General features: G+C 39.6%; 1 protein-coding gene across 5 annotated transcripts in view; it reads left to right on the top strand.

The window, feature by feature from the left end:
* LOC105474512 (mitogen-activated protein kinase 14) overlaps positions 1–26,888 on the top strand; it is an 82,922-nt gene that overhangs the window by 37,118 nt on the left and 18,916 nt on the right. For all 5 annotated transcript variants that reach the window (XM_011729238.2, XM_011729237.2, XM_011729236.2 and 2 more), the window contains 5 exons: positions 6,946–7,057; positions 7,756–7,785; positions 8,118–8,165; positions 9,918–10,032; positions 10,612–10,683. In XM_011729238.2, the coding sequence (XP_011727540.1) occupies positions 6,946–7,057; positions 7,756–7,785; positions 8,118–8,165; positions 9,918–10,032; positions 10,612–10,683 (377 nt within the window). The remainder of the gene's footprint in view (positions 1–6,945; positions 7,058–7,755; positions 7,786–8,117; positions 8,166–9,917; positions 10,033–10,611; positions 10,684–26,888) is intronic.

The following is a 26,888-nucleotide window of genomic DNA, read 5'->3' as shown; positions in this document are numbered from 1 at the left end:
TGATCTTTTTGGAAATAATGCTGAAAGAAATACCTAGCCTGGTTGCTTGGACTTATAGGTTATTTCCTAATTTAGCTACTAAACATGGTATTTTTGGAAATAATGCTGAAAGAAATACCTAGCCTAGTTGCTTGAAACTAGGCTAAGTGCTCAAGTTAGTGAACACAGGAAGAGAAGTGGTCTGGGAAAAAGATTAATGAGTTAACTATTAACATTTGTGTTTACAATTTATTTTTTTTATCAGAGAGGTCTGCTGAAATGGAGATGGTGGGTGGTGAAACTCCTTGTAGGTGTTTTTACAAACTCACGTTAGAAATCTTAAATAAGTTACCTATCTCAAGAAAATATCATTCAGTTTTTGCTTGACATGATCAGTAAGATGCCACTTTTTTCTCAGATTAGCTAGTTTTAAAAGGTAAAGAAGCTTCAAGGCCTAGCTTAGAGTTTGAGTCCTTCAGCAATCTCTCTCTAATTCACTCCTTCCTAAGTCTGTGCTGGGACCCTCTCCTGTGTGTTCTCCAGCACTATATGTCCTTTTATTATGATTATATATTCATATATGCCTTCCTTTCATCTAAATGCTGTATCTGCCTTTCCCACTGCTGCATCTTGAGGGCCCAGAAATACATATTTGTTGATGGAGTGATAGAATGAATAAATGACTGCGCTGTCACTGTTTATAACTGGTTGAGGATTTGGTTGTCTGAAAGCATGCTCAGTGCTCTCTCCTTTGACTAGCTTTTTTGTTTTCATCCTGTAATGTAGACTATATGTTAAAATATTGACTCTAGTTTCATTGATGCAGGTAATGTAGAGGGCATCTTTTAGTAATCTTTGCTTCAAGTGAGAATAATTTGTTGTGAAATAAGCCTACTAAGCTGCCTACTTGGCTGCTGAATGGTTCTTTTACCCCTAAATTAGAACAGTCTGGTCTGCTTAACAGATAAGACCTTTGGCACACATATTTCAATAAAATGAGCCCTTGTCTTGTCTTACTAGTAGTGCTGTATGAGTTGTCCTGAGTCATTCAGTGGTAATTGAGTGCCTACTATCTGTCCGACACTGTTCTCGGTACTTTAGATACTACAGGGAACAAAAAATAACCCTGCCCTCCATGAACATTGTACAAGCAGATAACAATAAACAACAGTGAGCATATAAAAAAGGAAGTTACATAGTCTGTTAGCAGACAATAATGCTATAACTAAAAAGAAAAGGTAGAACAGGAAAGGGGAATTAGGAGTACAAGGGCGGGGGGAAGATAGAATTTTAAATGGAGTAAGGATAGGCCTTATTGAGATGAATTTTGAGCAAAAATGTGAAGAAGCAGAGGAATTAGACCTAGGGATATCTAGGGAAAGAGCATTCCAGGCAGAAGAGGCAGTCAGTGCTAAGGTCCTGAGGCAGACTGCATGATATATTGGAACTGGAGCAAGGAGGCCAGTGTGGAGCTAAGAGCAAGGGAGAGAGATGTAGACTATGAAATAATGAGAGACATAATTGGGGGCAGTGTACTGGATTAGGTAGGGCTTTCTCTGCCATTGAAAGGAATTTTGTCTTTTACTCTCAGTAAAATAGGGAGCCTTTTGAGGAAAGGAATGCCCTGATCTGATTTTTATTTCTAAAGAATCACTCTTCCCCTGCGTTGAGAATAGACTGTAGTAAGTCCCAGGGATCACTAGGTGAGTTGCAGAAGGTTGTGCTTACAAATTGTCAATCCCTGTGATTGTTTTAAGCATGCTGTTTAAATATGGAATAAATTTTTTTTTTTTTTTTTTGCCTTTTGATAATTTATTTGAATAGGACTGATAGTGGTAAGAGATGCCAGTCTGTAGATACAGATATAGAAGAGTTTTTCCTACAAAGGTTCTTTCTCTTTTTTTATTTTTATTTTGTTTTTTTTTTTTGAGACGGAGTCTCACTCTGTCGCTCAGGCTGGAGTGCCGTGGCGCGATCTCGGCTCACTGCAAGCTCACCTTCCGGGTTCACACCATTCTCCTGCCTCAGCCTCCCGAGTAGCTGGGACTACAAGTGCCTGCCACCACGCCTGTCTAATTTTTTTGTATTTTTAGTAGAGACGGGGTTTCACCATGTTAGCCAGGATGGTCTCGATCTCCTGACCTTGTGATCTGCCTGCCTTAGCCTCCCAAAGTGCTGGGATTACAGGCGTGAGCCACCACGCCCGCCCTCTACATAGGTTCTTTCTGATTATTCTGTGCTTTAAAAAGTGGAGGGTGGGGAGAAAGAGGGCAGGGACGGTGGTACTGGTCTTAACAATTGGATATTATCCAAGAAGTATAAATGAAGCTGTAGAATGGGGTGCTGTCTAGAGTACTGAAAAGCATTTATGACAGAGTTCTTCCTTCTTGCTGTCACAGTACATTTTACTCACAGGAGTCACTTTGAGAAATGTAATTTGTGATCTCTATACTTTGATTAAATTTAAAGAAGACCAACTTCACAAGGAAAGTGAAAAACAAGATTTGTATCAGTCCATGAAGTTCTGTTTTCAGCTTTTAGCCTAACAAAGGCCAACTGACTTAATTCCGTTGTAAAGATGTGAGAACTAGATAGCTTTCCAACCATACTCAAGTCTGACCTTCCTTAATTTACTTTAGGTGTTATATACATTGACAATATTAGGCATGTCTTTAAAATGTAATTGACTATGCTTTCTAGAAACAAATACTGTAGAAATTATGTGACTCTCCATTAATGCCTCCTTTGGAATGTACTTACTTAAAATGTGCTCATCTATATTCCTTGCCCCCCATCCTGTTCATTATTTTTAGAAGTTGGTGCGTCTTCCATAAACAGTCAGCAACTTTGTATGATGCTTGCTTTTGTCCTCTGTTGCAAGACTTATTTTGAAAATCTTTCTATATGGGAGTTAGAATGTAACAGTTGGTGGTCATGGATTGGTCTTTGGGCCTCCTGGAAACAAGTATAGTGATTATGTTAGTTCCTGCAAGACACTTCTGCCATAAATAATGCCTTTCATTTTATTTCATTGTAGCTTAGTAGTAATGCTTGGTAGTTATTACTATATAGAGTGATTAATCTTACAAACTTACATGTTTTGGCAGTCTCACCCTTTCTCTAAATTTTGGTGATAAAATGGATGTGGTCTCTGAGGGGGAAAGGGTTTGAGAGAAATTACATCGTGGTAAAATGTTCTAACTAAAAGCACACTGTCTCTCTCTCGGGCCATGCAGTCAGTGGTCCTCTGGCTGCCTAAGATTTCTTAAGTCACTGATAACCATTTAAACACAATAGTTGTACTTGAAGTTGCTATACTTTCATTAGTAATTTTGCCTAACCTTTGTGAACTAGCTCAGGCATATTAGTTAGGACTTTTAGGTTTTATTTAAAGATAAGTTATGTTTGTCCCTTCTCCATAAAATTATTTAGAAAAGTTGAAAGAAGGCCGGGCGCGGTGGCTCAAGCCTGTAATCCCAGCACTTTGGGAGGCCGAGACGGGCGGATCATGAGGTCAGGAGATCGAGACCATCCTGGCTGACACGGTGAAACCCCGTCTCTACTAAAAAATACAAAAAAAAAACTAGCCGGGCGAGGTGGTGGGCGCCTGTAGTCCCAGATACTCGGGAGGCTGAGGCAGGAGAATGGCGTGAACCCGGGATGTGGAGCTTGCAGTGAGCCGAGAGCTGGCCACTGCACTCCAGCCTGGGCGGCAGAGCGAGACTCCATCTCAAAAAAAAAAAAAAAAAAAAAAAAAGAAAAGTTGAAAGAATAACCCTCTTATTTTCCAATGTCAAAAAATATAATTTATGTGCAAAGTAGTCTTATAAGACTGAAATTGGATTCTGTCTTCCTCAGCTTATGCATCAATTTAGAGTTAAAGAATATAGTAACTGTGATTAGGACAGAATATTGCTATGTTCTTGCCAGCCTTCTTTATTAGTTAAGATTAGCTTTGATAGTAAATACAGTGTTGAGAATTATTAAGGACATTATTCAGACATACTGCTTCGCTAGTTATTGTGACATTTATAAGAGTTTTTAAAAAGGTCATTCCCTTGATGTAAATTTTGTATCAGCTGAAAGAATTGTTGGAAGATATGTGCTGTGATTAAGATCATGGTCTGTGGGGTCAGTTAGTTTTAGATTCAACTCCTGACATTACTACTCTTTTTGACCTTCAGTAGATGGCTTATCCTTGTTCTGTCTCTGTTTCCTTGTCAGTAAATGGGAACACTAATGGACATTATCTCACAGAGTTATTGGGAGGAGTATATGAGACGTGGACATAATAAACTGCTTACTGCAGTGCTGGACACAGAATAAGTGCTAGTTAGTGTCTTTGGTTATGTTATGTTGAGATTGGAACATTTCTTAAAACGTTTCAATCTCATTTACTTATTAAATTACATTTAGAGTCTACTCTTTCCTCAAGGCAGTATAAACACGTAAGTTTTAAAAATATGAAATGCTAAAATCTTAAGGTTACAACTAGATTAGGTCCTGTTGATCTCCATGAAATTGAGAACTAACCATGGCAGCCCTACAGGGAAATTATGATAGAGAAAAAAAATTCCATTCCTCTTGGAGTTGTGTGTGTAGGTATATAGAGAGGTCACACACATGCATGTTTATTCTTATAATACATTAATAATAGATCTAAATTACTGACCTGCTTTCTTCCCTCCAAAATTCATAAAAAATGAAAATAGAAATGAAATGAAATCAGCATTCTTTATAGCTCAGGTGATATATATTATTACCCAACCTTAGGAATAAGAATGATTCTTAGACAGTAAATAAAACTTACACATATTTTTAAAAATTCAGCCTCTTAGCCGGGCACAGTAGCTCACGCCTCTAATCCCAGCACTTTGGGAGGCTATGGTGGGAGGATCACTTGAGGTCAGGAGTTCGAGACCAGCCTGGCCAACATGGTGAAACCCTGCCTCTACTAAAAGTACAAAAATTAGCCAGGCGCAGTGGTGTGTACCTGTAATCCCAGCTGCTCGGGAGGCTGAGGCACGAGAATCACTTGATCCCGGGAGGTGGAGATTGCAGTGAGCCGAGATTGTGCAAGACTCTGTCTCAAGAAAAAAAAAAATTCAGCCTTTTTAGTACCGATCTACTTTTTATGTTTCCATAACTGCGTAATACAGTAATGAGTGGCTTAAGACATTGTGTCTAGAATATGTGTGGTGAACCTGTTGGACTTGAATGTAATCATTCCCTAATCTTACCACATAAAGATGGAATTAATAACCAGCACCACACCTGTGAGGAGAAATTCTGGAATGCCTCATCTTGCCTCCAGATAAAATATGTTCCTCCTTCCTTTAAGGTAAATGCAGGAATATTGTCAATGAACAAAATCCTTTCACTAGTCGTTCCTGAAAAAGAATTATAGTTTGAAAATCAAAAAATAGACCGGGCGCAGTGGCTCAAGCCTGTAATCCCAGCACTTTGGGAGGCCGAGATGGGCGAATCACAAGGTCAGGAGATCGAGACCATCCTGGCTAACCCGGTGAAACGCCGTCTCTACTAAAAAATACAAAAAAAAAAACTAGCCGGGCGAGGTGGTGGGCGCCTACTGTAGTCCCAGCTACTCGAGAGGCTGAGGCAGGAGAATGGCGTAAACCCAGGAGGCGGAGCTTGCAGTGAGCTGAGATCCGGCCACTGCACTCCAGCCTGGGCGACAGAGTGAGACTCCGTCTCAAAAAGAAAAAAAAAAAAAAAAGAAAATCAAAAAATACTCCTATTTTAGAACCTACAACGTGGAAGGCTTATAATAAGGTGAAAATGTACTGGTGGATTTAAAACTACAAGATACTTAATTATAGCCATGCACTAAGTTATACTGTATATTTTGTCATGCAAGAATAATATTTTTAAGAAAACTGATACTGACACATGTATCTTTCTAATCCCTACTTTTGCTTTTATTATTATTATTATTATTTTTTTATTTTTTGTAGAGATGGGGTTTCCCTATGTTGCCCAGGCTGATCTCAAACTCCTGCCTCAGCCTCCCAGAGTGTTAAGATTACAGGTGTGAGCCACAAAGCTTGGCCTGTTTTCTTTTCTCTTGAAATAACCTGAAAAAAGTTATGTCAAGTAGAATAAGTATGTAAATGTTTAGAATAGATGGCAGGTAGTTAACGTTAGAATAGTAATGTTGGGAGGCTGAATTGGGAGGATCACCTGAGACCAAGAGTTAGAGCCCAGCCTGAGCAACATAGTGAGACCCCATCTCTACAGAAAAATTTTTAAAAATTAGCTGTGCGTGGTGGTGCACACCTTTAGTCCTAGTTACTCGGGAGGCTGAAGTAGGAGGATCGCTTGAGCCCAGGAATTTGAGGTTGCAGTGAGTTACTATGATTGCTCCACTGCATGACAGAGCATGACCCTGTCTCTAAAAAAAGAAAAGTAAAAGAATAGCAATGTTGAAAATGAGGTAATGAGGTGCCCCTCCCCTCAAAAAACGAGTAGTTGTTAACTTTTAGCTGTCATCGTGGTACAGCTACCATTTTAAGGGAAGGGTGGCCTTCCCTTAAAAACTTAGAAAAGTCGGGCCGGGTGCAGTGGCTCATGCCTGTAATCCCAGCACTTTGGGAGGCTGAGGCGGCGGGAGAATTATGAGGTCAGGAGATCGAGACCATCTTGGCCAACACGGTGAAACCTTGTCTCCACTAAAAATACAAAAATTAGCTGGGTGTGTTGGTGGGCACCTGGAGTTCCAGCTACTCGGGAGGCTGAGGCAGGAGAATTGCTTGAACCTGGGATGGAGGTGGAGTGCAGTGAGCCGAGATTGCGCCATTGCACTCCAGTCTAGCAACAGAGTGAGACTCCGTCTCAAAAAAAAACAAAAACAAAAACAAAAAAAACAGAAAACTTATAAAAGTCTTGTGAAGATAAGAGTTTTCTTAGGGGTTCTAGATTGTTATGTAACTTTTCACTAATTTCTAGGTATCTGGTGACCCATCTCATGGGGGCAGATCTGAACAACATTGTGAAATGTCAGAAGCTTACAGATGACCATGTTCAGTTCCTTATCTACCAAATTCTCCGAGGTCTAAAGGTACAGATAATATAAGTAATAATTTTAAAAAATTAATTCTGCCTTTCTCCCCTCCTTTTAGGGCTTAAACAAGTAAACAACTTTTCTTACGGAAAATTCAAACACATAAAATCACAAGTAAAGGTCATAGTACAATAAACTGCCATGTTCACTCAGTGACAACAGTTACCGACATATGGCCAATCATGTTTCTTTTGTATTTCCCAAGCCCTGGATTATTTTAAAGCAAGTCTAGACATTATATAATACCACCCATAGATACTTCAGTATGCACATCTGAAAGATAAGGACTCTTCATTCTTACATCTAAACAATAATTTATTGATGTGATCTAATATCTGGTCAGTGTAATGTTGAGATTTTCAAAAAATCCTCAAGAAAGACTAATTTATTTGTTGGAGGGGCAGGTAAACAGTGTTTTAAAATTAAACCATCTTTGATATTTAGCTGCTTTGAGTCCTTATTGAGCTCCAGAGTGCCAACCAGAAAATAGATAAAAAGCTCAACTGAGTGGAGTCAATGGCTGTGGAAATTATAGTTATGGTAAACGTACACAATACTGATAGTTACTTACGCTGATTTCTAATCTTACTGTTAACACTAGCAGTTCTTACTGATTCATGAAAATGTGCAGCAAATATGTTATATAATGTGACAATAGAAGGTTGGAGGTAACTGACTTTTTTTCTTTTTTGCAGTATATACATTCAGCCGACATAATTCACAGGGTATGTATTATGACTTTGATTACATTATTTTGGGGAAGTGGGGTGAGAGTGGAAGAATGGGATTTAGCCAAGATCCTAATCTAAACTTACTTTAGCCATTGAAATGTTGATTGATTGCAACTTTACTCTAGGTTTAGGCTGATTAAAGAAAGAAGTTGTGTAGTTTTGTTCTATGTAAAGCTAACTTGGACTAGATATTGACTGTAGGATGGAGATTATGTTTTGATAGCTGGATGAAGTCTTTTATGTCTGGATCCTCATTATTACCTGTAGGGGGAAAATTGATCATGCATCATGAAGTTGATCCTGTCTTCCCTGTATTTGCTTCCTAGGACCTAAAACCTAGTAATCTAGCTGTGAATGAAGACTGTGAGCTGAAGGTAAAATGAAGAGACAGTATTCATTGTTTGCTTTACTTTGAGATTGTATGTTTGACTAAGCAGGCAAACTTTCATAGGGAGTAGATTTATGAGCCATGACTATCCGAAATTCATATTATTTTTATTACCAGACTTTGAAATGTAAACCATTTCTGAGTAAGCTAAGTGACATTGAAAGTGGCATCACTTGTTTTTATTTTAACATAAAGTTAAATTATAAATTTAATATATTCATAATAAAGGAAGATAATAGTCAAATATCAAGTAAGTGGTCCTAAAGAGGTGATAACTACATTAAATACATTTCTAAGAGGAGAAATGACAGAAACCCACTCACTCAAAATAATTCAAATAAAAGATAAGTGAATTAATTTTTTCTAAAAAGCAAGCAGCTCTAGAACTTACTTTGTTCCATTTCATTTTTTTTAACTTAAAAAAAAATAATTTCCATACATTAGAACGCACCATTTTCATTTTGGCAAAATTATGTATCCACTTAACTATCACATTTATGATAAAGAACATTTCTTTTTTTTTTCTTTTTTTTTTTGAGATGCAGTCTTGCTCTGTTGCGGTCTAGAGTGCAGTGGTGAGATCTTGGCTCACTGCACCCTCTGCCTCCCGGGTTCAAGCAATTCTCCTGCCTCAGCCTCCTGAGTAGTTGGGATTACAGGTGCATGCCATCACGCCTGGCTAATTTTTGTATTTTTAGTGGAGATGGTATTTCACCATGTTGGCTAGGATGATGTCGATCTCCTGACCTCGTGATCCACCTGCCTCGGCCTCTGAGAGTGCTGGGATTACAGGTGTGAGCCACTGCTCCCAGCGAAGAACATTTGGATTACTTTCAAAAGTTTATGGCCAGGCGCAGTGGTTCATGCGTGTAATCCCAGCACTTTGGGAGGCCGAGGCGGGTGGATCATGAGGTCAGGAGATAGAGACCATCTTGGCCAACACGATGAAACCTCATCTCCGCTAAAAATATAAAAATTTAGCTTGGCGTGGTGGCAGGCACCTGGAGTCACAGCTACTCAGGAGGCTGAGGCAGGAGAATGGCATGGACCCAGGAAGGCAGAGCTTGCAGTGAGCCGAAATTGCGCCACTGCACCCCAGCCTGGGTGACAGAGTGAGACTCCTGTCTCAAAAAAAAAAAAAAAGAAAAGAAAAAGAAAAAGTTTATTGTGTCCCTTCCTAGTCTAGTCAATCCCTATCCCTCCACCCCTAATTCTGGCTCCACGCAACTATGCATCTGCTTCTAACACTATAGATTAGGTTTATCTTTTCTGGAGTTTCATGTAAATGGAATCATACAGTGTGTATTTTTGTGTGTCTGACCTTTGCTTTGTGTAATGATTCAGTATTGTGTGTGTCAGTGGTTTCTTCCTTTTTATTGGTAATAGTATTTTGTTTTATGAACATATCAGAATTTTTAAATCTGTCCACCTGCTGATGGACATTTGCTTGAGTTTGAGGCTATGTAAAGCAACTGTAAACATTTATGTGCAAACCTTTGTGTGGACATAAGTTCTCATTGCACTTGATTAAATACCTAGGTTTTTGTTTTGCTTTTTGTAATTTCAGTTTAAGTTCTTGCTGTATATTTCCCATACATTCTAAGCATGGACCAGGAAATCTCTTTATGAAAGTGCTATTTTGTTCTCCTTTTTAATAAGGTGGCAGAAGTTAGTTTGTTTGTTTCCCCTGCCTGTTTCTCAGTCTTAGCAGTTTGTCTGTTCCTCTTCTGCCCTTTAGATTCTGGATTTTGGACTGGCTCGGCACACAGATGATGAAATGACAGGCTACGTGGCCACTAGGTGGTACAGGGCTCCTGAGATCATGCTGAACTGGATGCATTACAACCAGACAGGTATTACTTGCCTTGGTTATTTAGGGCCTTATTTAATTCCATGTTGGATGCATTTGGGATTCTCAGAAGTAGAGATGGTGGGAGTGGGAAGAAATATCTTTTCTTCCCTCAGTGATCCTTTTAAAGCCTACAAGTAAAAATATTTCACTTCCTCAGATGGGGAAGTGGGGTTTTATACACAGCCTTTAAATCTTGTGATTTAGCAATTGGGTTTTTATTTATTTAGATTTTAATATATTCTCTGAGTACTTATACCTAAAGACAATGAATCCATAATTTTAACCCCTCAATGTTACTTAGAAGAATCTACCATTCTGCTAATACGAAACTTACCCCTTTTTAAACAGCTTATTTCTCTTAAGTATGTTTTGACTTACCACACCTTTGAATAGCCCTTTAGTCAGGTGATCTTAGTAAGCTATTTATTTCTGTAAAAATGACTATGATTGTTGAGCCTCAGATGTCTTAAATAGTAATTTGAATATTTCACCCCTAGTTACGGTTTCATTTGTTGCCATTGTTGCCAAGAATAGTAACAGTGACATTGCATGTACTTTTATTTCTCTTTAATTTTGCCAGTTGATATTTGGTCAGTGGGATGCATAATGGCCGAGCTGTTGACTGGAAGAACATTGTTTCCTGGCACAGACCGTATCCTTTAAAAAGTTTTGGATTCTTGTTTCTTATCTGTATTCCAGTGTCCATGGATGTATACTCCTTTTACTTATCTCTAGGGAAGGCTCTCAGTTTTTTGCTTTTATAGTCTAGATAATGCATTATGAAGTTTTTCTTCTTACTGAGTAGCTTGCCTTGCCAAGAAAGAGGCTTCAGTTTACTTTTATGAGTTGGAAAAATTCCTCATAAGTTGAAAAACCCATCAAATCTGTCTTCTTTTTGCAGCAATCCCTTATTAATCATCCCACAGCAGTTCTGAGACCTGAGCATACTCATGAGAAACTCCAGATCCCAATGACGGGTTTAGTCTGCTTGTATAAACACTTAATGAGCACAAGATACCTGTTTCTAAATGAAGGACATCTTGCTAGTATGTTTGTTTTGTGTATTAAAAAGGCTATGTTTGGTACCTGCAATGATATACTGCTTACTTGTTATGTTTGTTGTTTGACAACAAAGAGTAAAAGCAAGAAGTGAAAAGGTTACCATGTAATGTACTTTTGTTTTTCCAGCACAAACTTTTTCCCAGATTGCAGCCAAACCCTAATTTACTCCAAGACTTACTGTCTAGTTTACGGTTTATTTTTTATTTTATTTATTTATTTATTTTTTTTGAGGCGGAGTCTCGCTCTGTCGCCCAGGCTGGAGTGCAGTGGCGCGATCTCGGCTCACTGCAAGCTCCGCCTCCCGGGTTCCCGCCATTCTCCTGCCTCAGCCTCCCGAGTAGCTGGGACTACAGGCGCCGCCACCACGCCCGGCTAATTTTTTTGTATTTTTAGTGGAGACGGGGTTTCATTGTGTTAGCCAGGATGGTCTCGATCTCCTGACCTCGTGATCCGCCCGTCTCGGCCTCCCAAAGTGCTGGGATTACAGGCTTGAGCCACCGCGCCCGGCCTAGTTTACGGTTTATTATAGCCCCTTTATTTTAGTTCCTTTCCTATCTGCGGTATGCTTGTTTCATTGTTCAGTAATAATGTTATGAGAAATGTGGTTTGTTGGAACTCTTAACAGTTCTACTTATGGAAGATGTTTAGGTGAGAAAGAATGTTAAAATATATATCTAGAATTAGTTTTAGGGTTTTTTTTTTTTTTTTTCTATAGAATTGAGTTAACTAGCCTTCAGTTGGTTTTGGTTGGGCTATTAGACATGCTACAGTTACCTCTGATCTATTACGCCTAGAGATCTAAAAGTCGTTTTAGTCCCTTACCTAAATAAACTCATTGAGTTTATAAACCAGAATGTCAGTTCACTTGCTTACAGTTTGGGATGTACTTCTATAATGGCTGTGATGTTTGTGATATCTGCCCATGTGTTCTAACTGTCTTCTGCTAGAGAGAATGTACTTGCATTATGAACTGAAAAATCCTCTATTTCTCAGGTAAAGCTGTTTCTTTCTCTGAATATTAGGATTGATACAGAATGCAGTCTCCCTGTACATAGCTTACCTTATTACTCCCTACCTCTGGATTTTAAGTTAGTTGAATACCTAGTATTTCTCCTTTGTCCTTTGTTTCATTCACCTTATATCTGTTTCTCAGAAATTTGGTATATATATATTACAGTCCAAGGTAAGAGAATTAGGGAAAATTTATACTTCCCCCTTTCCTCAGGTACATATCTCAGAGTCCCATCCTTGGTTTGTCCTCTGGAGTAGCTGCTATCCTGATGCTATTCTCTGTTCCCCACTCCCCTTCCTCTTCTTGTGTCTGTATCTCCAGCTACCATTCAGTCAGTCACAGACCTCCATGCCGGTGTAGACATACAAGGTGGCAGAGAGGGAAAAACAGTGTAACATACAGGTTAAGCACATGCTCTGGAGCCAGACTTCCTGGGTTTAGATCTTAGCTCTTTTATTTCCAGCTGTGTAACTTTGAGCGAGTTTTCTAACCTCTATGTCTCTCAGTTTCCTTAACCGTAAAATGATAGTAATCATACATACTCACAAGGTTGTCGTAAGAATTCAGCCAGATAGTAACTGGAAAGTACTGAGACGAGCCTGCCAGTAAATGTTAGCCATCATCTTTAGTAATGACCTTGCAAAACAGATTACCCCTTCACCCTCCCACTTTATTGTCTACCTGTGAATCATTAATGTTTTGTTTTGTTTTTAATTCTGTGATAGGTAGAAAAGGATGGCTCTCCTTGGCAGACTAATGTTAAAAAGTTTTCAAAGCATTGTGGGTCTTGTACCTTTGTGGTCCGGTCTCACAGACACCTGTCTATTCCCTGACCCTTTTAAATGCTAACTTTCCGCCTATAGGAAATCTTCCCTTTGTGCTTACGTCTTTTTCTTCTGTGAACTTTAGATAAACAACCTAGTGTTTCAACTTATTAATAGGGGATTCATTTTTTAATACATGAGAATTCATTTCAAAATTTTGGTTTGAGTTATTTATTGTTTCTATTCTACTTGGCTCTTTTTCAGACAGATGTTCTCTCCTGGATTGTAAAAGTCGAATTCAAAGGATTTTTATTTGTAATATACTTAACCTTTCTCTTGTAAGTTGCCATCTGTGTAGATACAGCTTCGATTGCCTGACAAGAAGAAAAGAGGAAAATGTTTCCCATTATCTTTTCCTGCCTGAACTATACAGTCACTTGTGTTCCAGCATAGTGGTTCTTAACCCTCATAGTGTGTCAGAATCACTTTGCAGAGCTTTTAACAACTCTAGATGCCTTGGCCCCACCCTAAAGACTCCATTTTGTTGTCATGGGTCAAAGCACAGTCTTCTAGTTTGCAGCTAGTGTTGAGTACAACTAGAGTTTAACCCAGTTGAATTTTAGTTTAATCTTGACTGATCTTGAAGATGTTAGTAATCTTTATTCTTTTTTTAAAAAAAGTACCAGTGAGATCAGGAGGTTAATTAGAAAACATCTAGTTGAATTGCCTGTTTAAGAGATGAGGAAACCAAGACCCAGAGAATATAATCCAAAGCTACCGGTCACGTAGGCCACAATTTCTTTTCTAATATTCTGTTCTTTGCTATTCTTCTAATTTGTAGAACTCCTCTTTTCAAAACCTTTGGAGAATGTATTGGCCTCATACCCTCTTCCTTCAGCCTGAAAGACATGCAACTGCCACTTATTTATGATTTTTAAATGCACCCTCTAGAACAGGGGTGTCCAATCTTCTGGCTTCCCTGGGCCACATGGGCCACACATAAAATACACTAATGATAGCCGATAAGCTTAAAAAAAAATTGCAAAAAGAAACTCATAATGTTTTCAGAAAGTTTACAAATTTGTGATGGGCTGCATCCAAAGCCATCCTGGGCCACATGCAGCCCGCAGGCCCTGGGTTGGAAAAGCTTGTTCTGGAAGGTACTCATTGTTTGAGTGTCCAGTTTTCTCCCTGTTTTCCTTATTTATTGATCATTTTGCATTTGGAATTGTTGATTTTGGCTTGTAAGTAAGAACTAGGTACTAGAACTTTTGTGGTATTGCAAATGTTTTATATCTGTGCTATCCAGTGTGGTGGTTGTAGGCACCAGCTGCCTGTGGCTAGTTATTAAGCAATTGAAATGCAGCTAGTGATGAGCAGTAACATTTTTGTGGAGAAGAAAACAAGAAATGTAGCTAGTTTAACTTGGAAATTGAAATGAAAATATTTTTGTGGTTAAATGTACATAACATAAAATTTACCATTTTAACTTTTTTTTTTTTTTTTGAGACAGTCTTGCTCTGTTGCCCAGGCTGGAGTGCAGTGGCATGATCTTGGCTCACTACAACCTCTGCCTCCCAGGCTCAAGCGATTCTCCTGCCTCAGCCTACCAAATAGTTGGGATTACAGGTGTGTACCACCACGCCTGGCTAATTTTTGTATCTTTAGTAGGGATGGGGCTTCACCGTGTTGGCCAGGCTGGTCTCGAACTCCTGGCCTCAAGTGGTCCGCCCACCTCGGCCTCCCACATTGCTGGATTACAGGCATGAGCCACTGTGCCCGGCCCCATTTTAACCATTTTAAGTATACAATTTAGGGGCATTAATTACATTCATGGTTTACAATCACGACTACTATCTATTTCCAGAATTTTTTCATCACCACAGATGGAAACACTCAGCCCATGAAACAGTAACTTCCCATTCATTCTCCCTTCTGGTAACCTCTGTTCTTTCTGTCTCTGTGAATTTGCTTATTCTAGATATTTCATAGAAGTAGAATCATATTATAGTATATTTGTCCTTTTGTGTCTGGATTATTTCACTTAGTATAATGTTTTCATGGTGCTTCCATGATGTGTCATGTATCAGAATACTATTCCATTGTAAGTATTTAATATATCCCACATTTTGTTAACCTGTTCATCTGTTGGTAGACAGTTGGGTTGTTTTTACCTTTGGCTGTTGTGAATAATGCTGCAGTGAACATTGTCATACAAGCATCTGTTTGAGTCCCTGCTTTTGGTTCTTTTGGTTATGCACCTAGGAGTGGAATTGTTGCGTCATATGTTTAACTTTCTGAAGAGCACCAAACTCTTTTCCATAGTGGCTGCACCATTTTAAATGCCCACCAGCAATGTATGAGGATTCCTGTATCTCCACACTTGTTCTTTTTTTTTTTTTTTTTTAATAGCCATCCTAGTAGTTACAAAGTGGTATCTCATTGTGGTTTTGATTTGCATTTCTCTCATGACTAACAATTTTGAGCATCTTTTCATCTGCTTATTGGCCATTTGTATATCTTCTTTGGAGAAATGTCTATTCAAGTATTTTGCCTATTCTTAATTGGGTTGTTTGTCTTTTTGTTGTTGAGTGGTAGTTCTTTATATATCTTGGACCCTTATCAGATACATGATCTGCAAGTATTTTCACGTATTTTGTGGGTTGTCTTTTCATTTTCTTGACAATGTCATTTGACACACGAAACATTTTTAATTTTGATAAAGTTCTATTTTTTTTTCTTTCATTGCTCATGCTTTTTTGATGTCATGTTGTAGACTATATTGCCAAATTCAAGGTCGTGAAGAATTTGCCCCTATGTTTTCTACTAAGAGTTTTATAACTACTAGGAATGTAATAGGGTTTAGCTCTTTTTTTTTTTTTTTTTTTTTTTTTTTGAGACGGAGTCTCGCTCTGTCGCCCAGGCTGGAGTGCAGTGGCCGGATCTCAGCTCACTGCAAGCTCCGCCTCCCGGGTTCACGCCATTCTCCTGCCTCAGCCTCCCGAGTAGCTGGGACTACAGGCGCCCACCAATTCGCCCGGCTAGTTTTTTGTATTTTTTTTTTTTTAGTAGAGACGGGGTTTCACCGTGTTAGCCAGGATGGTCTCGATCTCCCAACCTCGTGATCCGCCCGTCTCGGCCTCCCAAAGTGCTGGGATTACAGGCTTGAGCCACCGTGCCCGGCCGGGTTTAGCTCTTATACTTGGGTCTTTGATCCGTTTTGAATTTTTATAGATGATGTGAGGTAGGGGCCCAACTTCATTCTTTTGCATCTGGAAGTCCAGTTATTCTAGCACCATAAAGCGACTATTACTTCCCCCATCGAATCAATGTGGTAGGATTTCTCCTTTGTTTTTGGTTTCATTCACCTTTTACCTGTTTCTTAGAAATTTGGTATATATAATTAGCAATACATGTGTGGGTTTAATTCTGTACTGTGAATTCTATTCTATTGGTTTGTATATCTATCCTTATGGCAGTACCACACTGTTTTGATCACTGTAGCTTTATAGTAAGCTTTGAAATCAGGAAGTGTGAGTCTTCCAGCTTTGTTCTTCTTTTTCAAGATTGCTTTGACTATTCTGGTTCCCTTGTAATTCCATATGAATTTAACAATTGGCATTTCTATTTCTACAAAAAAAAGGCTTTAGAATTTTGATAGGGATTGTGTGAAATTTTTAGATCACTTTAAGTGATAGTAACATCTTAACCACTATGAAGTCATCCTGTTCATGAACACAGGATCTCTTTCCATTTATTTAAGTCTTTAATTTTGTTTCAGTAGTGTTTTATAGCTTGTGGTTGTAAAGTCTTTCACCTTGGTTAAATTTTTTCCTAGGTATTTTATTCTTTTTGCTGCGATTATAAATGGAATTTCTTTGATGTGTTCCTTGTTGGTATATAGAAACAAAATTAATTTTTGATTGTTGATCGTACACCCTGCAAATTTGCTCAATTTATTTATTAGCTCTGCAGCTTTCTTCTAGATTCTTTGGGATTTTCTATATATAGGGTCATGTCATCTGCAAACAGAGATAGTTTTATTTCTTCCTTTCCAATTTAGATGCTTTTAATTCTTTCTCTTATCTAATGTAATGGCTCTGTCTAGAACTTCCACTACAATGCTGAATAGCAGCAGTGAAAGTAGGCATCCTTGTCTTGTTCCTGTCTTAGGGGGAAAGCTGCCAGTCTCTTCCTGTTGAGTATGATATTAGCTATTGGTTTTTCATAAATGCCCTTTATCGTGTTGGGGAAGTTCTCTTCTTTGGTAGTCCACTTCACATTGCTATAAAGGAATACTTGAGACTAGGTAATTTATCAAGAAAAGAGGTTTATTTGGCTCACAGTTGCACAGCTGTAAAAGAAGCATAGTGCCATCATCTGCTTCTGGTCAGGACCTCAGGAAGCTTTCAGTTGTGGTGGGGGAATAGGCATTTCACATGTCAAAGGAGGGAGCAAGAAAGATGCCAGACTCTTAAACAGCCAGGATTTGCATGAACTAATAGAGCGATAACTCACTCATTAATGTGGGGAGGGCACCAAGCCATTCATGAAGGATCCAAGACCCTAACACCTTCAATCAGGCCCCACCTCCAACATTTGGGATCACATTTCAACATACTTGGAAGGGACAAAACATCCAGATCCTATCACCTTCTGTTCAAAGTCTTCTGAGTATTTTTATCTGAATTTTAAATGTCATTAAAATTTTATTTAGATTACATTTAAACTTAATTACACATGGCTAGTGGTAATGGTTTATGCATTTTTAGATCTCTTCAAGTTGTCTTCCTGTTCTACTTTTTCTTGGGTTTTATAATTAGTCTTCTTCTTGAAAGATTATTTTGGTACTGGTTGTTAGTAATTCCTGGATTTCCTTTAAAGATATAAGAAGTACTGCAGTCAGAGGCTCCCAACAAGAAGAGCGAAAACGGTGAGTGAATCCTGCACCAGCAGCTGAGGTCTTTAGCTTCTCTCAATGGGACTGACTAGGTGGTTGGCATGACCCATGGAGAGTGAGGAAAAGCAGGTGGAGCGACAGCCCACCTGGGAGCTGCAAAGGGCAGGGGGAACTCCCACCCCCAGCCAAGGGAGGTGGTGAGTGATTGTGCTACCCTGCCCAGGAAATCATGCTTTTTCCAAGGATCTGTGCAACCTGTGAATCAGGAGATCCCCCTCATGAGCACACACCACCAGGGCCTTGGGTCCCAAGCACAGAGCTGTGTAAATTCTTGGTGGCCTCTTGACTAGAGACTACATAAGACTACTGAGTTCCTTGGGGGAGGGGTTGCTGTCATCACTGTAGCTCCAGTTTGCCATTTTCACCTGCTGGTGCTGGAGAGACTGGGCGATTGGGACCCAGAAGGAATTTCCCACAGTGCAGACCATACAGTGGTGGTGGCAGGTCATGGCCAGACTGACTCTTTAGGCTGAACCCTGACTCATACCCCTTCACGGGGTGGGGCCTCTCTGCAGGAATTTCAGCAACTCCAGCCAGGGGTTTACAGACAGAATTCTAATCTCCCTGGGATGGAGCCCCTGGTGGGAGGGGTAGCCATGGTCTCCACAGATCAGCAGACTTAGTCTTTCCCCTTTCTGGCTCTGAGGAATCCAGGCAATCTGGATGACTGGGATTCCTCCCAGCGCAGCACACCCCCTCCACCAAGGGGCAGCCAGAGTGCTTGATTAAGTGGGCCCGTGCCTCTTGACTGGATGAGACCCCTCCAACAGGGGTTGCCAAACACCTTATACAAGAGCGTGCCCACTGGCATCAGCAAAACAAATGGAAAGCAACAACAATAGCATCAACAAAAAGGTCCCCACCAAAACCCCTCTAAAGATTAGCAGCCTCAGCGATCAAAGCTAGATAAACTCATGAAGATGAGAAAGAATCAATGAAAAAACACTGAAACTCAAAACACCAGAGTGCTTCTTTTCCTCCAAATGGTTGCAACACCTCTCTGGCAAGGGCACAGATGTGGGCTGAGGCTGAGATGGATGAGTTGACAGAATTCCATTCTTCAGAAGGTGGATAGTAATGAACTTCACTGAGCTAAAAGAGCATGTTCTAACCCAATGCAAAGAAGCTAAGCACCATGATAAAACATTACAGGAACTGTTAACCAGAATAACCAGTTTAGAAAGGAACATAAATGATGGAGCTGAAGAACACAACATCAGAACTTCATAATGCAACCACAAGTATCAATAGCCAAATAGACCAAGTGGAGGAAAGAATTTCAGAGCTTGAAGACTATCTTGCTGACAAGATTAGAGAAAAAGGTAAGGGAATGAACAAAACCTCTGAGAACTATGGGATTATGTAAAAAGACTGAACCTGCGAATAATAGGGGTACCTGAAAGAGTTGGGGAGAATGGAACCAAATTGGAAAACACACTTCAGGATATCATCTAGGAGAACTTCCCCAACCTAGCAAGACCAGCCAACATTCAAATCAGGAAATCCCTAGAGAACCCCAGTAAGCTACCCCATGAGAAGATCAACCCCAAGACACATAATCATCAGATTCTCCAAGGTTGAAATGGAGGAAAAAATACTAAGGGCAGCCAGAGAGAAAGGCTAGGTCACCTACAAAGAGAAGCCAATCAGACTAACAGTAGACCTCAGCAAAAACCCTACAAGCCAGAAGAGATTGGGGGCCAGTATTCAACATTCTTAAAGAAAAGAATTTCCAACCCAGAATTTCATAATCTGGCCAAACTAAGCTTCATAGTCGAAGGAGAAATAAAATCCTTTTTAGATGAGCAAATGCTGAGGGAATTCATCACCATCAGGCCTGCCTTGCAAGAGCTCCTGAAGGAAGCACTAAATATGGAAAGGAAAAATGTACTGGCCACTACAAAAACACACTGTTTCTTTGACCAGTGACACTATGAAGCAACTACCTTAACAAGTCTGCAAAATAACCTGCTAGCATCATGATGATAGGATCAAATTCACACATAAAAAATGTTAACCTTAAATGTAAACGGACTAAATGCCCCAATTAAAAAAAACAGAATGGCAAGCTGGATAACGAGTCATGACCCATCAGTATGCTGTTGTATTCAAGAGACCCATCTAACGCAAAGACATACAAAAGGCTCAAAATAAAGGGATGGAGGAAAATTCACCAAGCAAATGGAAAGCAGATAAAAGCGGGAGTTGCAATCCTATTTTCTGACAAAACAGACTTTGAACCAGCAAATATCAAAAAAGACAAAGAAGGGCATTACATAGTGGTAAAGAGTTCAATTCAATAAGAAAAGCTAACTATCCTAAATATATATGCACCCAATACAGGAGCACCCAGATTTATAAACCAAGTTGTTAGAGATCTACAAAGAGACTTAGACTCCCATACAATAAGAGTGTGAGACTTTAATACCCCACTGTAAATATTAGACAGATCATCAAGACAGAAAATTAATAGGGATATTCAGGACTTGAACTCCACTTGAACTCTGGACCTGATAGATATCTACAGAACTCTCCATCCAGAAACAACAGAATATGCATTCTTTTCGGCAGCACATCGAACTTAGGCTGAAATTGATCACGTAATTGGAAGTAAAACACTCCTCAGTAACTGTGGAAGAACTGAAAATATAACAAACAGCCTCTCAGACCACAGCACAATCAAATTATAACTCAAGATTAAGAGGCCGGGCGCGGTGGCTCAAGCCTGTAATCCCAGCACTTTGGGAGGCCAAGACGGGCGGATCACGAGGTCAGGAGATCGAGACCATCCTGGCTAACACGGTGAAACCCCGTCTCTACTAAAAATACAAAAACAAAATTAGCCGGGCATGGGGGCAGGCGCTTGTAGTCCCAGCTGCTCATGAGGCTGAGGCAGGAGAATGGCCTGAACCCGGGAGGCAGAGCTTGCAGCGAGCTGAGATTCCGTCACTGTACTCCAGCCTGGGTGGCAGAGCGAGACTCCGTCTCAAAAAAAAAGGATAGCATTAGGAGATATGCCTAATGTAAATGATGAGTTAATGGGTGCAGCACACTAACATGGCACATGTATACATATGTAACAAACCTGCACGTTGTGCACATGTACCCTAGAACTTAAAGTATAATTTAAAAAAGGGAAGTTTATAGCACTAAATGCCCACATCAGAAAGCTAAAAAGATCTCAAATTGATACCCTAACATCACAGCTAAAAGAACTAGAGAACCAAGAGCACACAAACCCAAAGCTAGCAGAGGATAAGAAATAACCAAGATCAGAGGGGAACTGAAGGAGACAGAGACACAAAAAACCCTTCCAAAAATATCAGTGACTCCAGGAGCTGTTTTTTTGAAAATAAAATAAGACTTCCAGCTAGAATAATGAAAAGAAGGAAGAATCAAATAGACACAATAAAGATGATAAAGGGGATATCACCACTGACCCCACAGAAATATGAACAACCATCAGAGAATACTATAAACATCTCTATGCAAATAAACTAGAAAATCTAGAAGAAATGGATAAATTCCTGGACACATATGATCTCCCAAGACCGAACCAGGAAAATGTTGAATCTACCAATAACAAATTCTCAAATTGATGCAGTAATAAATAGCCTACCAAGGAAGAAAAGCCCAGGACCAGACAAATTTACAGCCAAATTCCACCACAGGTACAAAGAAGAGCTGGTACATTTCTTCTGAAACTATCCCAAACATACAAAAAGGAGGGACTCCCTGTGACTCATTTTATGAGGCCAGTGTTACCCCAGTACCAAAGCCTGCCAGAGATACAGCAGAAAAAGAAAACTTCAGGCCAATATCCCTGATGAACATTGATGCAAAAATCCTCAGTAAAATACTGGCAAACCGAATCCAGCAGCACGTCAAAAGCTTATCCATCCACCACGATCAAGTTGGCTTCATCCCTGGGATGCAAGGCTGTTTTAACATAGGCAAATCAATAACCATAATTCATCACATAAACAGAACTAAAGACAAAAACCAAATGATTATTTAAATGGATGCAGAAAAGGCCTTTAATAAAATTCAGCATGTCTTCATGTTAAAAGCTCTCAATAAACTAGGTATTAATGGAACATACCTCAAAATAGTCATTTAAGACAAACCCACAGCCAGTATCTTACTGAATAGGCAAAAGCTGGAAGCATTCCCCTTCAAAACTGGCACAAGGATGCCCTCTTTCCCCACTCCTATTCAACATAGTATTGGAAATTCTGGCCAGGGCAATCAGGCAAAAGAAAGAAAGAAAGAGTGTTCAAATGGGAAGAGAGGAAGTCAAACTCTGTTTGCAGGTGACATGATCCTATATCTAGAAAACCTTGTTGTCTCAGACTAAAAGCTTCTTAAGCTGATAAGGAACTTCAGCAAAGTCTCAGGATGCAAAATCAAAGTGCAAAAATCACAACTATTCCTATACACCAACAATAGACAAGCAGAGAACCAAATCATGAATGAACTCATTCACAACTGCTAAAAGAGAACAACATACGCAGGACTATAGCTATTAATAACAAGGGAAGTGAAGGACCTCTTCAAGGAGAACTACAAACCGCTGCTAAAGGAAATCAGAGAGGACACAAACAAATGGAACAACATTCCATGCTCATGGATAGGAAGAATCAGTGTCATGAAAATGGCCATATTGCCCAAAGTAATGTATAGATTCAATGCTATTCCCATTAAACTACCATTGACATTCTTCACAGAATTAGAAAAAAACTTTAAAATTCATATGGAACCAAAAAAGAGCCCATGTAGCCCAAACAATCCTAAGCAAAAAGAACAAATGTGGAGGCATCACACTACCCGACTTTGAACTATACTACAAGGCTACAGTAACCAAGACAGCATGGTACTAGTACAAAAACAGACACACAGACCAATGGAACAGAATAGAGATCTCAGAAATAAAACTGCACATCTACAACCATCTGATCTTCAACAAAGCTGACAAAAACAAGCAATGGGGAAAGGATTCCCTATTTAATAAATGGTGCTGGGAGAACTGGCTAGCCATATGCAGAAAATTGAAACTGGACCCCTTCCATCCACCTTATACAAAAATTAACTCAAGATGAATTAAAGACTTAAATGTAGAACCCAAAACTATAAAAACCCTAGAAGAAAATCTAGGCAATATCATTAAGGACATAGGCATAGGCAAAAATTTCATGATGAAAACATCAGAAGCAATGGCAACAAAAGCAAAAACTGACGAATGGTCTTCTGCACAGCAAAAGAAACTGTCATGAGTGAACTGACAACCTACAGAGTGGGAGACAATTTTTGTGATCTATCCATCTGACAAAAGTCTGATATCCAGAATCTACAAGGAATTTAAACAAATTTACAAGAGAAAAACCCCATTAAAAAGTTGGCAAAGGGCCAGGCATGGTGGCTCATGCCTGTAATCCCAGCACTTTGGGAGGCCAAGGCAGGGATCACGAGGTCAGGAGATCGAGACCATCCTGGCTAACACAGTGAAACCCCATCTCTACTAAAAATGCAAAAACTTCGCCAGGCATGGTGGCGCACGCCTGTAGTCCCAGCTACTCAGGAGGCTGGGGCATGGCATGAACCCGGGAGGCGGAGCTTGCAGTGAGCCGAGATCACACCACTGCGTTCCAGCCTGGGCGACAGAGCAAGACTCTGTCTCAAAAAAAAAAAAAAAAGTTGGCAAAGGACATGAACAGACATTTCTCAAAAGAAGACATTTATGCAGCCAACAAACAGGAAAAAAAGCTCAACATCACTGACCATTAGAGAAATGCAAATGGAAACCACAATGAGATACTATCTCATGCGAGTCAGAATGGTGATTATTAAAAAGTCAAGAAACAACAGATGCTGGTGAGACTATGGAGAAATAGGAACATTTACACTGTTGGTGGGAATGAAAATTAGTTCAACCATTGTGGAAGACACTGTGGTGAAATCCTCAAAGACCTAGAATCAGAAATAACATTTGACCCAGCAATCCCATTACTGGGTATATACCCAAAGGAATATAAATCATTCTGTTACAAAGATACATGCTTGTGTATGTTGACTGCAGCAGTATTCACAATAGCAAAGAAAATGCCCATTATCCAGTGATGGACTGGAAAATCAACCCAAATGCCCATTATCCAGTGATGGACTGGATAAAAAAATGTGGTACATATACACCATGGAATACTATACAGCCATAAAAAGGAATGAGATTGTGCCCTTTGCAGGGACACTGATGGAGCTTGAAGCCATTTTCCTCAAAAAGCCAAACACTGCATGTTCTCACAAGTGGGAGCTGAACAATGAGAACACATGGACACATGGAGGAGAACAGCACACACTGGGGCCTGTTGGTGGGGTGGGGTGGGGTGGGGGGCAGGTGGAGGGAGCACATCAGGATAAATAGCTAATGCATGTGGGGCTTAACACCTAGGTGATGGATTGATAGGTGGAGCAAACTACCATGCCACATATTTACCTATGTAACAAACCGGCACATGCTGCACATGTATCTCAGAATTTTAATTTAATTTAAAAAACATATAAGAAATACTCATTTTTGTCTTAAAGCCAATTATGTGTTATCAGATTAGAAATTCTTGTTTGTGACTTTGCAGAACCCCTTCCATCTGGCCTAATAATAGTAGTAGTATTTTTTAAAGAATGAAGCCCTTTCTTAAAAGCCTAGTTGACTAGGGATCTCAAGTGGACACAGCTGACAGAACTTTGTACTAGACAGGAGGGGGAGGATACAGAATGTCTCTTCGGGTACAGTACTAACTTACTTCAAATACCATAGATCTTGAAATGAATAAGCCACTTAGAAAATTCTGTTATCAACACTTAACACTCTGCAGCTTAAGGAAGAGAGAAAGTTTCATAGCCCTGTTACTCATCAAATACTGTTTTTCTACCAGAGATCACAGCCTTGGCTTGCTGCTGTTTTCCTTTTCTACATAATCAAGTGAATTTCCTTTCTGTGTAAAACCTTCTTTAATTTTAACAGAAATGGTGCTCTTATGGGTTAATGGAGCTGAGTTAAAATCCACTTGCCATCAGTTGCTGCCCTGGTCTATAGGAATTTTCTTAGTGTATTAAATTTGCTGCTTCTATTTTTTTTTCCATTTCCTTTGCAAACATGTTTTGAAATATTTCAGACATACTAGTAGACAAATAGTAATATAATGAACACCTCTGTTCATACTGTCCTGCTTGTGGGTTAAAACACTGGCAGTAGAGCTAAAGTTTCTGGAGACCCTTCTCTCACATCTGCCCATCACTTTCAGTCATTGGTTTCAAATATTCTTTTTTTGTTGTTTGTTTTTTGAGACAGAGTCTCGCTCTGTCGCCCAAGCTGGAGTGCAGTGGCACAATCTCAGCTCACTGTAACCTCCACCTCCTGGGTTCAAACAATTCTCCTGCCTCAACCTCCCAAGAACCTGGGACTACAGGCGCACACCACCACGCCCAGCTAATTTTTTGTATTTTTAGTAGAGATTGGGTTTCATCATGTTGGCCAGGCTGGTCTAGAACTCCAGACTTCAAGTGATTTGCCCACCTTGGCCTGCCAAAGTGTTGGGATTACAGGTGTGGCCACTGCACCCTGCCAAATATTCTCTGTCTCTCTTTTTTTTTTTTGGAGACAGAGTCTCGCTCTGTCGCCCAGGCTGGAGTGCAATGGCCTCATCTTGGCTCCCTGCAACCTCCACTTCCTGGGTTCAAGTGATTCTCCCTGCCTCAGCCTCCCGAGTATCTGGGATTACAGGCGCACGTCATCATGCCCTGTTAATTTTTGTATTTTTAGTAGAGACAGGGTTTTGCCATGTTGGCCAGCCTGGATGTTCTCTCATTTTTAAAAAGCAGTTTCACTTTAGACACTAAAAGCAAGTGTCCTAGTAAACACTGAAGAAGAAAAATATTTTATTAGATTATTTGCCCTTTCTTCTCTGACTTGAGAATACATTTTCTCAGAAAAAGGTAGAATCCTCAGATTTGTCCATAAACCAAGGGTACCTTAAGACATTTTCTTTGTGTTACAGTGAAAATGACTATTTTGACAACCTGGAAGATAAGGAGCTAGGCTAAGTCTTACTCTCGTCTATCCTGTCTGTCACTAGGAAGGTTTCCTACTTTTCCAAAGGTTAGTGCTCCATTTTGCCCCTATGTGGATTTATTTCATTGAAAATTGCTGCTCATGGCAGGTAGGTCCTGCAACTGGTCCTTTTATTCATCTTCAACTTTGTGGTCTGTGGAGGTTTTTTAGGAGTTGCCTGGAGCACTTAGAACTGACTAAAATACCCCTCTTTTACTTCCCCTAGAAATATCCTGTTATACTTAGTTTTTGTTTTTGTTTTTTTTCTTTACCTGTTCATTCTGACTGTTGCTTCTGTTAAAGATGACTTGATCTAAAGAGTAATCTTAGGCTGAAGTTGTTCTTTTCTTCATTTGTTTTAGAAGGATTCAGGAGATTTATGATTTAAATTTTGACGTTGTGATCATTACAGTTAAAACACATTTTAAACTAATAGTAAAAATATTTTCTACCTAAGAGAAAAAGGGCTAAACCTGTTACAAAGGATGACTCACTGTGGAAATACTGATTGTCATGATGTGGTAAGTTTTGCTTTACTCCGCTAATATGGCTACGTGAAGCTCCTTCTGGTCTTAACTGCCTGGACAAATCATAGTGGCCTTATAGTAGCTGGTACTGTTGGAAGACTGGCCTGTATTTCAGTGGATTTGCCAACTTTTGAAGAACCCATGGTGATTTCTTCTGAGGTTTGCATGTTTTAACTTCCTTCATGCAAATGCTTTTAGCTACTAAGATTTTTATTTTACATTGTGTATTTTTCCATGGAGTATGGTCATTCTGTGTTTTGAGGGCAAGGCAGTAGGGTAGGACTGAGTTGAAAAGCGTAATATGGCTCATCTTTTCTTTTCTTTTTTTTTTTTTTTTGCATTTTGTGCTGCTTTTATTTTACGAAAAGGCTAATTCAAATCTACATTAAACTAAGTTGAATACAAAGTCTTTGTGAAGAAGGCCTGGT

Source organism: Macaca nemestrina, chromosome 5 (genome assembly GCF_043159975.1).
Source record: "Macaca nemestrina isolate mMacNem1 chromosome 5, mMacNem.hap1, whole genome shotgun sequence".
NCBI classification, from domain to species: domain Eukaryota; kingdom Metazoa; phylum Chordata; class Mammalia; order Primates; family Cercopithecidae; genus Macaca; species Macaca nemestrina.
Note: the sequence above shows the minus strand (reverse complement) of the source record. Positions and strands in the feature narration are given on the sequence as shown.